Genomic DNA, 16,009 nt, shown 5'->3' with positions numbered 1-16,009 from the left:
TTTCAATTACTGGACAACGAGCGTGTGTTTACAAATAGTGTGAGCGAGTAGTGGTCCTCTTAGGTGTAAGCTGTCTAATGGTTTCTGTCTTTACTCTTCTCAGAAGTTGTCATACCTGGCTGTCCTTTGGTTTCTCAGGAGGTTAATGCAGTACCTTTTCCTTGCCGCATCATTTTGGCTGAGGCGCTATTCCCCCTCTCATTTGCAACCTGCTCAGACCCCCAGCCTGCGCAGGGTGCAGCTTGCCCTTGCCCAAGCTGCACTTGCTCTTCCTCACCTGGAGACCTCAAAGAAGCATTGCTGACATGGCTGTCCCCTAGCACTGGGTGTAGGCTGTGGTCCTCACCTGCGCCAGGACCATGCCACGGAATCTGGGGAGGAAGGAGGATCGTTTGGAGACTGTCTGTTGAGTGGTGAAGCAGATCCCATTGGACTGCTGGACGTATGGCCGGCTGTCCTGCGTGGTGCCCTCGGGCTCCTGCCAGGGTTCTGGGGATACCAGTTCAGCTCTTCCAGCCCCTGCAGGACCCGCAACACAGAGCGTGCGCCCCTGCCTCAGCCTCTCCAGCACAAAGTCCAGGCTCTTGGCTTCAAAACTGCCTTCATCAGCAGTTTCTCTGAGGTGCCAGGCTCTGGGCTGGAGCGGCAAGGGGGCAGGCTGGCTCCTTTCTGTTGACTTGGCTGCTAGGAAAGGAGAGGTGTGCTGTGTCAGGGATGGAGCGCGGGACAGAGCTGAGGGCTCTGCATTCCTGCTGGGAGCCTGGGCTGACCTCTGAGGCTGTCCCAGCTGGTGCTGGGGTGCTCTAAACCTTTGTCTACATTGCATGTGAGCAGTACCCCAGGAGAAGGCACTACAGCTTTCTTGGTAGAGGTGTAGGCATTTCTGCTGTATAACACCAGGCCTTTGCCCAGCCCTGCAGATTTATTCCACCTCTTCTTTTGCCTTATCTAAAAATCCATTACAAGCTGCATTGGATGTAAGAAAAGGCAGGGAACCAGGCCATCAAGCATTGGGATTGATTTCCCCGGGTAAGGTAGTGAATATGTCTCCTAGGCTGAGCACAGTGTCCTACAGCACATGTCCCTCTCAAAAGGGCACACGTAGCTGTGGAGCTGCCATCACCCTGGCTGTCAGGTCCTTGTGCAATGGCTGTTCTCCTTCCAGGTATGAGGTGTTTGCTCACCTGGACTGCCCCATGAGCTTTCTGCCTCGAGTGCTGCTGTGCTGCCGCCAGCCGCAGGCTGGAAGGAAAGCACAAGGTGGCCGCACGGCCTTGCCCTTCTTGATGCTCACTGGGTGCATTGGGGAGTGAGCACCGAAAGCCAGCAAATGCTTTGGCTGTGCCTTGGCCGTGGTGGGGGTGGTTTGCAGTATTGGCATCTGGGCTTCAGTGCTCCCACCTGTGACTTGTCCCCTTGTTTGTTAAGAAATAACCTCGTCTTGGGTGGGCAACCCCAGGGGCAAACGATCTGGCTCTGGCTGCAAGCAGCAGATCAAAACTCAAGACCTGCTTTTCTGTTGCTGGCTGTGCCAGCATCTTCTCTGTGGCCACAGGCAAAGCTGCTCCTTCCTTCCCTGCCCGCAGTCCCCTTGCCAGTCTTGCACTGCTAAAGCCCTGGCTCTGGCTACAGCTGTTTTGTCTGTCTCCTCGCATGGAGGGGCCCTGTTTTTTGGGGGGGAGGGTCAGGTGGTGCTAGTGCAACTGAAAATCACTTACTGCCACCAAATAAATGCAAAAAGGATGTGAAATGCTGGGAGGTCTGAAACGTCTGCCAGCAGCTTTTAAGGGGTCAGCTATCAGCTGGGGCAGTATCTACTATCCCTTGCTAGCACTGCTTGTCCTGAGCTCCTGGGTGGGTACAAGCAACACCCACTTGCTCTCTATTTCCCAAATTGATGCAGTGACAAAGGGCAGTGGGGTTTAGCAAGGTGATCTTTACAGATGTGCACCACAAGATGTGTTGCTGTCCTTGTAGGAAGGTTTTCTTCTGAAGCCTGAGCACTTAAATGTGTTTTGAGTGGGTTTGGGTTTGTTGTGTTGTTTGTGGTGTTTTTTTTTGTTTGTTTTTTTTTTTTTTTTTTTTTTTTTAAACTGGAGTTTGCTAGAGTGTCTGCAAGGGAACATGAGCAGTTTTGGGCTTGATGTCCAGGAGCGTGACTACAGAATCGCTGATGGGCTGGAGCTGGGGCTCTTGGTTAGGCTGGCGCACCCTGGAGGGTGCCAGGCATGCACAGCTTCTGCTCCCCCATGTCTCTTGGCTCTGCAGATGGTGTGTCTGCCTGTCTGTCCTCTAGCACTGTCACACCCTCTCTGTCTCCTGCCTTGGTCTTGAGCAGTCTCCACCATGACTTGCAGATCTTGAACTCCATACTCACTGGCAAGAGCTGCCTTGCAGCCCCCGCCGCCGCTGTGCTCCCTGGAGCAGCTTCCCTGCCAGGCTGCAGCTCTGCTTTTGTGTTTTGTCTTTCACAGGGCTCTGCAAATGCTAATTAGTCTTCTCAGCACCTCAGCTAGATAAGGGATCCCTGTTCCTATCTTGCAGATAAGGAAACCAGCAGAACTTGTTTCAAACAATCTCCTCCCTCCCCCGCAAAGATGATAGAGTCTGTGGCACCCACCCCTGCAGCCCGTGCCTATGCGTCCTCTTTTGCTAGAGGTTGTGAGGGAGCCTCTCTTTGACTGGTCCCCAAAAAAGCACAAGAACCTCTATGGCCTTGAGGCTCCTGAGCTGAAGCAGCTGGAGAAAAGGGCTGGATGCCATTGCCGTGAACCCTGGGGCTGCAGTGCTGTGTGAGCAGGCGCCTGGGTGAGGTGCTGGCAGTGAGAGCTCTGCTCTCCCCCAGCCAGAGACTGGTGCCTAATCAGGCTGCAGAGCAAGCTCAGTTCTTTATTTCCATGGTGCCAGGCATGTCGGTGCTGTTGGAGCACGCAGGGGTGCTCCATACCTGTGGAAAACTGGGCTGGCTGTGGGTTTGTGCTGTAGCACTTGGTGCCTTTTGAAGCTATATTTAGTTGGTGACATATGTGGGCGTTGAGTGGAGGATTTTAGGGGCTGTTTTGAAAGCGCTTGCTCTTCCTATGCTAGCAGAAAAGTTTAAAAGCCTTGTAGCAAGCTTTGTGCCATGGAACCAGGATTCTCAATGAGGTGCACGTGGAATAAATGAGACACGTGGGATTGCTGGTGCTTGGGAAGGGGAGGCAGTGCAGGTGGGCTGGGGAGGTCCTGAGGGGAAAGAGGAGCATTTGGGCACCTAGGTGAGAGCTTGGGTTCTGCTGGGGGTGAAATCCCCACGCAGGAGCCTTGGGGAAGGGGAGCGCATGTTGCTCTGTCCTGCCATGTCTGACTCTGCCTTATTGACACTTCAAAGCCTCCAGCTCTGAGCGAGGCTGGGCTGGCAGGATGAATCACAGGTTTCAAGGCTCTGAAGGGGACCGGTTTTGATCATCTAGGCAAAGTTGTCCCGGCTTACGCAGGAGATCAAAGCCTGCTTTGAGTGGAGCTGGGTAGGCTATTCAGGGTGTTTCCCGGGGCATCCCCAGATAGCTTTTGCCATTCCTTGGGGCTCTTCTCTTCACCTCCCTCCCACCCTCGCCCCCTACCCAGTCTGGGGTGCTTTTCTTTTAGACAAAGCCAGTGGAGTCAGCAGAAATGCTGAGTGCATGGCACCTGGCACAGGCTGTCCCTCAAGGCAGTGGTTGGTGGGCTCTCCTCTCCCTACTGAGCACCACTGTTGTGGAGGAGAGTCTCATATGTGGTCCTCACGGTGCTGGTTTATGTCAGGCAGCGGTGTGCTGCACTGTTGGACTCTGGCATGCCCTGTGTGAGCTCGCTTCTGATGCGGGGACCTTGCAGCCAAACCTGGGAGGGAGAAAACAAGACAAATTTCTTCTTCCGCTTGTAGGGAGGTGGTATGTGAGCAGGAGCCGAGACAGGTCATGGTGGGGCTGAGGTCTTTACTTACTGTAGGTCTTGCAGGGAGGTCCATGGTGGTGTGAAGCCCAACAGTTGCATTCTGATACCTTTAAACACCCCAGGGGCACTCAAGTGCCTAAATACTTTAGACTGTAGCTGGATTTATGTACTTCCCAGATCTGGCTCCTTCTCTCTGTATGTCCCCTCTCGTGAAGTTGCTGCCCTGTGCTGGGATGCACCGGAGACCAAAGCATGAGATGAGCAGCACCTGTGTGCCGCAGACTTGTGCATCCCTCCTCCGCCCTCTGGGGAGGACCAGCTACATTGGTGCGGTGATGGCCCTTGCCTATTCAAGGGCATGGGGGTTTTTGCTGTGCATAACAGCAGATCAAGTTCTATGTAGTGCTTTACGGAGCGAGTGGAACTCCTCGCCACCCCTCCTTCCTGGCTGGCAAGGCCAAGTGGGGAGGGCTGAGCTAAGTCAGGGAGTGCCTTCCTGTGGCTAGATGGGGTTAAAGGTCCATTTCTTGGCCACCTGGATTCATCAGGAGTTTTCTGATCTTGATGGGGCCCTTCTGAGACCCAGGTCAGAAACTGGCTCTGTTTTCTATTCACTCTTTCCTCTTAGCCCCCCTTTGCTGAAGGGGGAGCTGGCTTGCTTCCCACCCGCTTCCCTCCAGAGCTAACGCTTCCAAAGCCCTCAGCTGTGTTTTAACAGTTTTGTTCTCCTCCTCCTCTTTTTGCAGAACATACAACTCCTGCGAAAGTGGTGAGGGCTGCCAACCCAAGACAGCGGAAAGGAAGCAAGGTAAGGATGTGCCTGCCGCCCCCCTCGCTGGCCTTTAGCTTCTGGCGCAGTTGTCAGTGCTGTGTGAGCATCTTGAGAGTCTGGTGAGCAGACCACTTCCTTCGCAAGCCTGGTTGCGGAGGGGTTGATGTGCTGGCCTGGCTGCTTCCAAGAGCGTGAAGAACGACATCCTGATACTCCATTTCCTCTTTAGCATTTAAGTGGTCTTGCATTCTGCCTGGACTGGTTTTCTGCCCAGCTAGGCCAGAGGAGACCTTCTCATCTCCCCTCTCGCAGGGAGGCACTTGGAGCACAGTCCTGGATATGGAAAGCTTCTCCCTATCCCAAGGACACCCCAACTCTCCCTTGAGAGCTTAGCCAGTGCCCTGCTTTGCAGTGCAGACAAGGCGGTGGTGTGAGAGCAGTGTGTCTGTAGGTCCTTTCTTCCTTGTGCAATCTGTTCTTTACTGGCACGTGGAGAGTCAGGGTAATTGATTTCAAACAAAGCAACTTCTTTGGAGGAACCAGGGCAATCTGTTCCAGGGGATCAACACGTGATGGAGGGACAGTTGCTTCTGAGGATGTTGCATGCAGCTGGGGCACAGCTAGGGACATGGGCTGTTGGTGTTGGCTCCCAGCTGCCAGTGAAGACGCATCTGAAACTTGATATGACTTTCCTTATCTGTTCCATCACAGGGAGAGGAGGGCCCTGGAGATGGAAGGTGTTCCTGTCTATGAAACAGACAGGATGCATGGCCCTGCACTGGAAGTAGTTTTCCCAGCAAACCTGCCTCCTGGGAACAGGAGCATAGCACCTGAATGTAGAGATGTGATCTCCTGTGGGACTCAGTGATGCCAAATTAATTTAGAAATAAACTCCTCCTTGGTCTTGTGGGATTATTATGTGCTCACATAAACTCAGTGCCCAGCCATGATGAATCATTACCTGGGTAGCTGTTTGGGTCCTTTCCTCTCTGTCCTGCAGGTCCTCTCTGAAACCTATAAGAGGTAGAAATGATGGTAGTTGCCAGGTCACTTACTCAGCAGAGAAGTGACTGGTGCTTCCCCACGTGGCCATGAGGTGTTAGGAATGAGGGAGCTCCCATCACAATCAGATACCGGCTTGAATTTTCCCACCAATTCTATGACATGATCCCTTTGCTTTGTTGTTGCCAGCACTTGGTTGCAGTTAGGCACTTAAGTGAAGCTATGCCTGGCTGTAACCTGCCACTAGATGGAGGCAGCTTCTTTCATGGGATGTGGTTGCTTCAGATGCATTTAGGATGCTGAAGGCCACGTGCTTTCCCTGTCCAAGGGATGGTGCCTATGATGAGCGAGTTACCCTGGGCAACTTAGTGCCAGATGCTACTGCTGGGGCAAAATGTTTGGTGGGAACTGGGAGGCTGGTAGCTTACAGGGCTGGTGGCAGCCTCATTACAATCCCTGAGAGACATAAACTTGTCTGCAGTTATCTGAGATTAATTTGGGCGCCCTGGTTGGGGGGGGGAGAGGGACTGTGTATATGCAGTTTGTGTTACCCCCAAACCTCCTGGGGACAGCCACCTGCAGTGGTGGGTGGTGGCTGTGACAGTGTGGCTAGAAGGGCTTCTGGCTGCTGATGCAGGGAACAGCACTAGCAGCTTGTGGACTAATGTGACCTTTCTCTTTGGATACAAGGTTGGTGACTTCGGTGATGCCACAAATTGGCCAACACCTGGAGAAATAGCCCACAAGAGTGTCCAGGTGAGAAAACAAAATTGCTCTGGTGAGCAGAATAAGGCTCTTGCAGACCTCCCCGTCCCTCTGGAAGCACTGGCTGAGCCGGGCCATTTGGGGTGCTGACTGTCAGTATGGAGGCAGCCAGGAATAGTGTGCAGGGGATTTCCTTTTAGGGCTGCCCTGTGTGTTGGGCTCCCTCCCTTGGTGCTATTCTGGGAGCCTGGTCTAAACCCCTGGGCTGGGTGAAGCAGGTAGGCAGCTCCCAGTCCCGCTCCCCTGAGGGCCGCTCAGCGCAAGAAGGGCCCTGGGCAGAAGCCAAGGCTTCCACGGGAGAAACTGAAAACACGCGTGAGAAAGGGTTGGTGTGCCTGAGGGGCATGGCCTTCCTGTCCCATTACGGACATGGGTGTTGTTGAAACCTTTCTATTTTTGGATGCTGCTTTGCCAGCTCCTGGCTGTCTGTCAGGGCATGAGGTCACTTACTCTTTTGCCATTGGGGCAGTCTGGTCCCTTGTAGGACACTGTCATCCAGGAGCACCAGGCTTCCCTGGCAGTCCATCTTGGTAACTTCTGTGTCTAGGGCTTGTGACTCAGCTTGAGCACTTCCCAGCACCTGTAGAGCCACTTGCCCTGCTCAGACATGAGCCCTTCCCCAGGAACAGGACAGCTCTGGGAGGCTCAGAGCAGGGATGCTTGCAGCCTAGGGCAAGGTACTCCTGTTCCTGCTCCTGCTGGGACAGCTGGGGTCTGCTGCCAGCTCTTCATTTCTTCCACCTTTCATATCTTTCCTTCACTGGTGTGTCTCCAGCAGCCGCACAAAGCCCCGTCCCTCCGGAAACTGCCTGTTAAGAAAGACATGAAAGAGCAGGAGAAAGGGGATGGGAGCGATGGCAAAGAGAGTCTGAAAACCAAATCGGATGAGTCTGGGGAGGAGAAGAATGGTGATGATGACAACCAGAAGTCAGCACAGAAGAAGAAAGGTAAGGCAGGACCTGGCAGGGCCAGTATCCCAGGCTCAGCCTGTCTCCCTCTCTGTGACCCACAGTGGAAGTGTCCACTGCTTTCCATGAGGTCTTGCTGTGGGACATGGTCCCAGTGCAGGGACAGCTGTGGTGAAAGGGTGTTTGCAGGCTTCATTCAGTGGGGCAAAGTGTCATTTTTCGTGGGAGCACGTGGAGCAGGGCCCAAGTAGAGGTATTACAAGCTTCCACTATTTTGATCAATGTGGGATTCGGATTAGGAAGAGATTTCAATAGCTTTTTACAATCAGCATTAGCATTTTCAACAGCCAGCTTCAACAACAGTATTTCTCGAGCCTCCGTGTTGTCTATTTGACATTCTAAAGCCTGTTTCAGTCTATCAATAAACTGCATGTAAGGCTCTCGGGGTCCTTGAGTGATAGTGGTAAAGGCTTTCTGCGGCTTCTGTGAGTCGGGGATTTTAAGAAAAGCCTTTTTTGCTTCTTCACAGACTGCTTCGAGAGGCAGGCTTCAGTGGGGCAAAGTGTCATTTTTCGTGGGAGCACGTGGAGCAGGGCCCAAGTAAAGGCATCTGTGTGTCTGGGGAGCGTGGCAGTAGTCTGCCCTCTCACGTGCACTCCGTTTTGGCACAGAAAAGCCCCTGACTGGATTGCATCAGCCATGGTTGACCCTTGGGCTCAGTCTGGCCTGAGCCTCGTCAGGTAGAAAGGAAGGACAAGTGCCGTGAAGCAACAGGGGAGTTTTATGTCATCTCCCTCCATCCCAGAGAGTCCTGGTCGGAGTCTTTCTTCATCCAGTGACGCCTGGAGGGATGTTAGAGGACAGGGTCGGTCCGGAAGGCCCTCCCTGCTTTATCTCCTCCATGTGTGGGGGCTGTGTGGCAAGAAGGGGCTGCGGGGGAGGAAGCAGACACTCTCTGAACCTGTGTCACACCCAAACCCTGTCCTTTTGCAGGCAACAAACACAAGTGGGTCCCTTTGCAGATAGACATGAAGTCAGAGGTGCCTAGGGACAAAACGGCCTCTCGGAACAACCGGCAAAATGAGCAGCACAGGCACCCCTCCAACAACCGCAGCGAGCTGAAAGGTGGGGGCTCGGACTGGGGACTTACTCTCCCCACCCTAGCTGTGGGGCAGAGCAAGCCCTGATGCCCAGGCATGGCATGGGGCGGTGGGCATGCTTCCTGCATTCAAACAGCTCTGCGTGCAGCGGGCTTGCTCCAGGGAGGTGCTTTCATCCTGTAACACTCCTGCCTCTCTTTCCTCATCTGCTGCAGGCTGGCACCCGGACAACAAGCATGAACGCAGCTGGCAGGACCACGATGAAACCTCCAGTGTGAAAAGCGAGGGAGGAGCTGTGCGAGGGGCCTTCCGGGGCCGAGGTCGGGGCCGCGGAAGGGGCCGTGGCCGTGGCCGAGGAGGTGATCACTCTTATATGTGGTCTTGTGACAGTAGGAGAGAGGAGAGCATGTGCCAAAGTGTGCAGGGCTCGTGTGTGTCTGTGTGTGTGTCTGTGTGTGTGTCTGTGTGTGTGTCTGTGTGTGTGTCTGTGTGTGTGTCTGTGTGTGTGTCTGTGTGTGTGTCTGTGTGTGTGTCTGTGTGTGTGTCTGTGTGTGTGTCTGTGTGTGTGTCTGTGTGTGTGTCTGTGTGTGTGTCTGTGTGTGTGTCTGTGTGTGTGTCTGTGTGTGTGTCTGTGTGTGTGTCTGTGTGTGTGTCTGTGTGTGTGTCTGTGTGTGTGTCTGTGTGTGTGTCTGTGTGTGTGTCTGTGTGTGTGTCTGTGTGTGTGTCTGTGTGTGTGTCTGTGTGTGTGTCTGTGTGTGTGTCTGTGTGTGTGTCTGTGTGTGTGTCTGTGTGTGTGTCTGTGTGTGTGTCTGTGTGTGTGTCTGTGTGACCTGGGGCTCCAAAGCAGGCTGGGGAGGGCAGAGCACTGTAGGGATACAGGAAAATATTGTGGCAAGTCATCCCAGCTGATAAGTTGAGTTGCTTTTAATAAAATCAAATAATTCTTACTAGTATTTGAATAAAGGGAAATTACTTTCAGATATTTGGACCAAGCTCTTCCACCTGTTTCCTTCTACCCCTTGCAGTATCCCTGTGTGCAGGAGTTGAAGCCTGCTGATATTCTGCATAGGTTTTATGTCATGTTGAGAGCCAAGCACAGGAGCCCTGGCTTGGATGGGGAAGAACATCTGCACTGGCATTTGGCAGGGCAGTGTCTGTGCACAGCTTCAGTCTAGGGTCTTTGTGTGTCACCTGGGCTGCCTAGTTGCTCCTGTGTAAGAATGCTTCTGGCCTCTTTGCCTTGGTGTGTTGAGGCTTCACTGGAATCCTTTCTGTGGCGAAGGCTGAGACCAGGAGGAGAGGGTGTGGGTCAGTGATGCTTCATTGTGGGCTGCCATGGGGGCCCCAGGAACAGTGTGGAGGGAGCTATTTGTGCAGAAGTCCAACCCTATTTGGCAGCGCAGTCTGTCTAGCAGATCTGAGGGGCTCTGTGATGACCCTTACTGGTGTCCCCCAGGGCACTTCGACTACCAGTATGGGTACCGGAAATTTGAAGGCTCGGATGGCTCCCGCACCCAGAAGTATGCTAGCAACATCACTTACTACTTCGACAACATCAGTAGCGCCGAGCTCTACAGTGTGGACCAGGAATTGCTCAAGGACTACATCAAGCGGCAGATGTAAGCACCACCTCTTCTCTGAGTGTTGGTTGTTGGTGGGATGTTCACAGATGCCCTCCCTGGAGTCTGCATAGCTAATCCCATGGGTAGGGTTAGACCTGAGGTGTGTTGACTCTGTGCCACACAGCTTACAGTACCAGCTTGCCCCAGGTTTGGGATCCCTAGACTGTCTCTCTTCAGCCTCACAGTAGCAGAAGCTGGGGGGGGGGGGGGGGGAGGGGGGGGGAGGAGATTATTTCCTCAGAGGTGCCCAGAGGAAGTTGGCTTGGAGCTGCCTCTCACTGACATGTTGTCTGTACAGAGAATATTACTTCAGCGTGGACAACCTGGAGCGAGACTTCTTCCTGCGTCGCAAGATGGACTCAGATGGCTTCCTTCCCATCACCCTGATCGCCAGCTTCCACCGGGTGCAGGCACTGACCACCGACATCAACCTCATCATCAAGGTGAGAGCAATAAAAAATGAACTTTCCTTCTTGTTCTGCTTCTTGCCACCCTGGTCTGAGGCCTGTTTTCTAGATGGCCTATGGGCGAGATGTGAGTGGAGCCTTCCCTTGTCCTTGGCTTGCTCCCTCCTCCTCTTGGTCCTCGTAGGGAGGAAGAGCTGGGGCTGAGCCACTCAACGTGCCAAGGCAGGGCCTTAAGTTAACCGGGTATCACTTGGTTCCAGGCTCTGAAGGACAGCAAGGTGGTGGAAATCGTGGATGAGAAGATCAGGAGAAAAGAACAGCCAGAAAAATGGGCTCTGCCTGGCCCTCCTATGGCAGACTACACACAAACAGACTTCTCGCAGTTCATCAACTGCCCTGAGTTTGTGCCCCGGCAAAGCTTCCAGAAAGAGACAGGTGAGCACTGGGGGAATGTGGAGGGAGGTCTGGGATGCAGTGATGGTACTGCAGCAGGACTGAGACCCTGAGAATCAGGAGTGTTCCCCAGTGCAGGGCTCTGCCGTTTGCTTTCTACTTGGTGATGGGAGCTGGTATGGGCTGTCCTCAGAGCACTGCTGCTTCTGTACATGGGGAGACCTGGAAGAGACTTGAGTCTGTGGCTTTTCCTCTGTGGGGGCTGAAGGGATTCGGGCATGGTCAGTCCTGCTGGAAGTCTCTTGGCTGTGCCTGGAAATACTCTACTACTGCTGGGCAGAGCAGAGAACACTTGTGAACCCAACCTTTTCTTAATGGTTGAGGAGCTCTTGGGCACAAATGGGGCAGCAGGTATGGAGCTGTCAACCAAGTGTTGGAGAAGTATCTGCTGTCCTTCATGGGCTGCCCCTGCTCTCGTCACCCCATCCTGTGGGGGCTGGCAGGAGCCCAGGCTGGTCCCAAGAGGTGCTGTCATAAGAGTTGGTGCTTCTTAGTGCTGCCTGGTGCTGTCATAAGAATTTAGTTTTGGTAGGAGAAGATCTGTTCCCACTGGCTGCAGACTGCCTTGGGAAGGTTTCCCCAAGAGCAACAGAGCACCTGCTTTAGGGCTTTGTGTGTCTGGGAAACCGTCACCTGCAGAGCTCTGTGACCACCTCTGGCATCACAGCCTTAACCAGATACTTTTTTATTTCTCCACCCCCTACCCCCCCAACACTTGTGGGCAATGTGCTGGTAAGCCTTTGGGCCACTGAATGCTAGTTAGTCCCACAAGCTGTGCTATGCTGCCAAAATAACTCCATCTTTGGTCGGGTGCTTTAAGTACACAACCCCCAGGGCTCGCTCCCTCCCTCTAAAGCACCTCGTGGCTCTTGTTGGCTCTAGAGTCTGCTCCTGGCTCCCCGCGTCCTGCCAGCCCGGTCCCCACCAAAACAGAGGAGGTCAGTAACCTGAAGACGATGCCCAAAGGCCTGTCCGCAAGTCTGCCAGACCTGGATTCGGAGACGTGGATTGAAGTGAAGAAGAGACCTCGGCCCTCCCCAGCCAGGCCCAAGGTTGGTGGTGATGTAGGAGCTGTTGGGGTGAGGGTCTCCCGGTTGTCTGGATGACTGGAATCATAAGTAGGCAGGTTTCAGATCAAATACGGTCTGTTGACCACGGGAGTGATGTCCTGGTGTCTCTTGGCCCCATCTGACCCCCTTTGGAGCTGCTTCTCAGTGGTGTAAATAAGGTATTCTCCCTAGATGGGCAGCTTCTGGCTGTGGTAAAGAAACACAGGGCAAGAGTTGGGCCTCCAAGCAGTAGGCTTGTGCTGCTGTGTGGTCTTTATCCTGTGTCACCTTTGTCCCCCTACCTGTAGAAACCAGAGGAGTCAAAGACACCACAGCAGCAGAAGCAGAAGGACCAAGATGAACCTGAGGAACTAGACTTCCTTTTTGATGAGGAGATGGAGCAGATGGATGGCCGCAAGAACACCTTCACCGACTGGTCAGATGAAGATTCAGATTATGAGATCGACGATCGGGATGTGAACAAGATCCTCATTGTGACGCAGACGCCTCCTTACCTGCGCCGGCATCCTGGTGGGGATCGGACTGGCAACCACACATCCAGGGCTAAAATGAGCTCAGAGCTGGCCAAGGTGATCAACGATGGGTTGTACTACTATGAGCAGGACCTGTGGACAGAGCAGTTTGAGCCAGAGTATTCGCAGATCAAGGTGAGAGCAGCTGATCAAGGAGGGGAGCGCACAAGTGTGCGGGGCTTCTCACAGGGAGCTTCGTGTGCACTAGGCAGGCCGCCTTGTTGGTGTGGGGTGGAAAAGGTGGTATAGCGGGTTACAGCACACTTGTGGGGTAGTTAAGCCACAACTAGTCCTCTTGTAGAGCTTGGGATTCCTGGCTCCCAGTGTCACGCTCTGCTGTGTTGGGGATAAACACAGCTCTAACGTGGCATAAGACTGCAGCCAGGTAAACAAAGTGCCAGTAACAAGTTGACATGGAACACGGGGTCCACTGCTCTGCTGTCTGCCAGGGTCTTGGCAGGCAGTGCCAGATCTATGGAGGGAACCGGGTGTCTTGTCCATAGTGCCCAGCACTCCATGGCACAGTCCCTTGGAGACTGCACTTACTGGAGATGGGTTCACTGAGGGCTGGGCTGCACTTGGCCTGTATTCTCCATTTTGCTGCCAGTTTGCATAGACCTGAGCTTTTTATAGAAGCCCGTCTGCTGCTTTGAAACATTTGGGTCCCAGCTTGGTGACTCTGATGGTCGGGGACTTGCCTAGGCTTGTTCAGTGTCTGAAGTTATTTTGGCTGTGAGGTGGGATGGCCCATTGGAGCTACCAGCTGGGCTCAGTGTTGCAACGTCTGGTACCTGGCACATTGCTGAAGCAGTGCTGCTCTTTGAAGTGGCAGAAGCGGAGGGTGTGGGCAGAGCAGGTGACAGAGGGACAGCATGTGCCGGGGTTATGGGTCCTTCAAGCGCATGGGAGCATTGTGCCCCACTGCTGGTGTGGCAGTGAGGGTACAGGGAAGAGGCTCTAGGGAATGCAAGAACATGGCAGGGGCAATGGGGTCCTGGCCAAGGTTGCCTTGAACCTTGCTGCACCAGCACAGACCCAGGTGAGTAAAAGCCTGAAAGAAGCAAGCAATGGTTAGTGGAGCTGCCTTGTAAGATCCCTGAAAGCTTGAGACCAGCAAGTGACTCGGATCTGGCCCATGTGGGGCCCCATTTTCTTTCTGCTGCATCTCCCCTTCCCCTATATCTGTGCAGCACATCACCCTTCTGGGCACTGAGGTCTCGTGGCTGCACCTGGTGCCCAGCATTGTGGCTGCTGGACAAGCAAAGCGGTGGTCACAATGAGTTGTTGGGATGAGGGCAGAAGAGAGCAATTGGTTGCTTCATTGTCTTCCTCTTTCAATGCAGCAAGAAGTGGAGAACTTCAAGAAGGTGAATATGATCAGCAGGGAGCAGTTTGACACCCTGACACCAGAGCCCCCTGTGGATCCAAACCAGGAAGTCCCTCCTGGTCCCCCCAGGTTCCAGCAAGGTAAGAGACGGGGGGCATGAGCAGGTGGCACTGATTTTGTCCCTTCTAATGAGAGGTCCTCAGAGGTTGGATAGCAGCTGGGGAGAAGGAAGTGGGGTCACAGGCACGTGGGATGATCTTTCCCAGAGCAATGTACTTCTCTTAGCTGAATGTTTTGGGGCTCCAGAAGAGGAGGCCCAAAAGCAGGGGTGACCCAGCAGAGAGGAAACTTTGGGGGGCTTTGATGTAGGTCCCTGGATGTGACTTTTGGACCCTTTGAGTACCTGGAAGGCAGCTGCCTGCTGGGCCTCACGTGCCTGTGCGTGCTGCCTGGTACCCTGTCTCCTGGGGATGGGGGATTTGTTGCTGCTGTTAGCCACTGGGAAGCAGATACCTTGTGGGATCCCTCGAAGCTCAGTCCTTGGATCCGCTGCTAGGCTTTGGGCTGTCTCCCCAGGCTGGTGACATGCTGGATTTGAAGCTGCTTGTCTCAGGGGGCTGGGATGTATCCTTGTATTCTTGCCCCCATTGCTTCCCCTCTACCAGATGGGTGTCCCTTGGCTGTAATGATGCTCTTGTGCTCAGAGCTCAGCTTGACCTGGGCTGGGGGGGGTTCTCCCTGCAGTACCTACAGATGCTTTGGCTAACAAGTTGTTTGGAGTCCCTGAGCCTTCAACCATCGCCCGGTCTTTGCCTACAACTGTACCAGAATCGCCCAACTACCGCAACGCCAGGACCCCCCGGACCCCTCGCACACCTCAGCTGAAGGACCCGACGCAGACACCCCGGTTCTACCCGGTGGTGAAAGAGGGCAGGACGATAGATGCCAAGGTGGGACCAGGGCTGGGGTGTGGGACGAGAGCTGGGGTTTCCCAGCTGGGGACTGGGGAGGAAGGGGACACATCCCTGATGCACCATGTCTTTCAGACTCCGCGGAAGAGGAAGACAAGGCACAGTTCGAACCCTCCGATGGAGTGCCACGTGGGCTGGGTGATGGACTCTCGGGAGCATAGGCCGCGAACTGCCTCCATCAGGTAATGGAGGCAGACATGCATGATCGTGGAGGACCCAGAAATGGGAAAGGGAGCGTCTGGTGGGAAGGAAGGGGAAAGGCAGCATCTTGTCTTGGAGGGGACGTCTCCTGTTGTGTTACTGCAGAAAGGGTTGGGGTCCAACTTGTCCCACCTGGAACAAGCTGAGGGAAGTCTGAGGTCTTGGAATAATGAGATGAGATTCGGTTGGGAATGTTGGTTCCCTTCATTGTAGGATACCCTACGGCTCGGGTCCAAAACACAGAGTAGGCAGTCACAGGGAGTCAGTAGGACCAACAGACAAGTGTCGCAGGGTGGAACGTGACCCCACTCTGTCAGTTGGGTGATGCCAAGGAAGGGGGTTGACGGGAATCTCTTGTGCTCAGCTCCAGCCCCTCGGAGGGGACCCCAGCCGTTGGAAGCTACGGCTGCACCCCGCAGTCCCTGCCCAAGTTCCAGCATCCTTCGCACGAGCTGCTCAAGGAGAACGGCTTCACGCAACACGTCTACCACAAGTACCGTCGGCGCTGCCTTAACGGTAAGCATGCCTGCACCACAGGGCACGGGGCAGGGTGTCTGTGCCCTGCTGTGTTGGGGGGCAGGGTACAGTGGCAGAGCACGCACATGGAGAGAAGCAGGGTCCTGTAGGACAACCTTGCTGGTAGCTGATGCTTCCTCACAGTCTGTGGTGAGCCTGAGCTGTGGCTCAGGGTGTCCAGCACTGGGGCTGGGTGTAGCCACAGGGCCCTCCTGTATGTGAGCCCCTGTGCAGAGCTGGTTCCCTGAGAGAGGATCTGCCTTGTCATCATCACCTCTTCCCAAAACAGAGCGGAAACGACTGGGCATTGGTCAGTCCCAGGAGATGAACACGCTCTTCCGATTTTGGTCCTTCTTCCTACGAGATCACTTTAACAAGAAAATGTATGAGGAATTCAAGCAACTGGCTGTGGAGGACGGGAAGGAGGGATACAGGTAGGAGAGGAGGGGGCAAAGTGGCCTTTCCTGG

The 16,009-nt window shown here is 54.2% G+C and overlaps 1 protein-coding gene across 2 annotated transcripts in view; it reads left to right on the top strand.

Moving 5' to 3' along the window:
* LARP1 (La ribonucleoprotein 1, translational regulator) overlaps positions 1-16,009 on the top strand; it is a 52,225-nt gene that overhangs the window by 27,008 nt on the left and 9,208 nt on the right. For both annotated transcript variants that reach the window (XR_014269656.1, XM_082489805.1), the window contains exons 3-17: positions 4,662-4,723; positions 6,380-6,445; positions 7,230-7,401; positions 8,356-8,487; positions 8,678-8,821; positions 9,919-10,081; positions 10,383-10,527; positions 10,752-10,926; positions 11,827-11,996; positions 12,302-12,661; positions 13,870-13,993; positions 14,598-14,803; positions 14,900-15,006; positions 15,390-15,541; positions 15,831-15,975. Coding sequence is in view for 1 of the 2 variants with exons in the window: in XM_082489805.1 (XP_082345931.1) it covers positions 4,662-4,723; positions 6,380-6,445; positions 7,230-7,401; positions 8,356-8,487; positions 8,678-8,821; positions 9,919-10,081; positions 10,383-10,527; positions 10,752-10,926; positions 11,827-11,996; positions 12,302-12,661; positions 13,870-13,993; positions 14,598-14,803; positions 14,900-15,006; positions 15,390-15,541; positions 15,831-15,975 (2,323 nt within the window). In the remaining variant the exon portion in view is untranslated. The remainder of the gene's footprint in view (positions 1-4,661; positions 4,724-6,379; positions 6,446-7,229; positions 7,402-8,355; positions 8,488-8,677; positions 8,822-9,918; positions 10,082-10,382; positions 10,528-10,751; positions 10,927-11,826; positions 11,997-12,301; positions 12,662-13,869; positions 13,994-14,597; positions 14,804-14,899; positions 15,007-15,389; positions 15,542-15,830; positions 15,976-16,009) is intronic.

This window comes from Vanellus vanellus (assembly GCF_965231255.1).
Source record: "Vanellus vanellus genome assembly, chromosome: 13".
In the NCBI taxonomy this organism is placed as follows: Eukaryota; Metazoa; Chordata; class Aves; order Charadriiformes; family Charadriidae; genus Vanellus; species Vanellus vanellus.
Note: the sequence above shows the minus strand (reverse complement) of the source record. Positions and strands in the feature narration are given on the sequence as shown.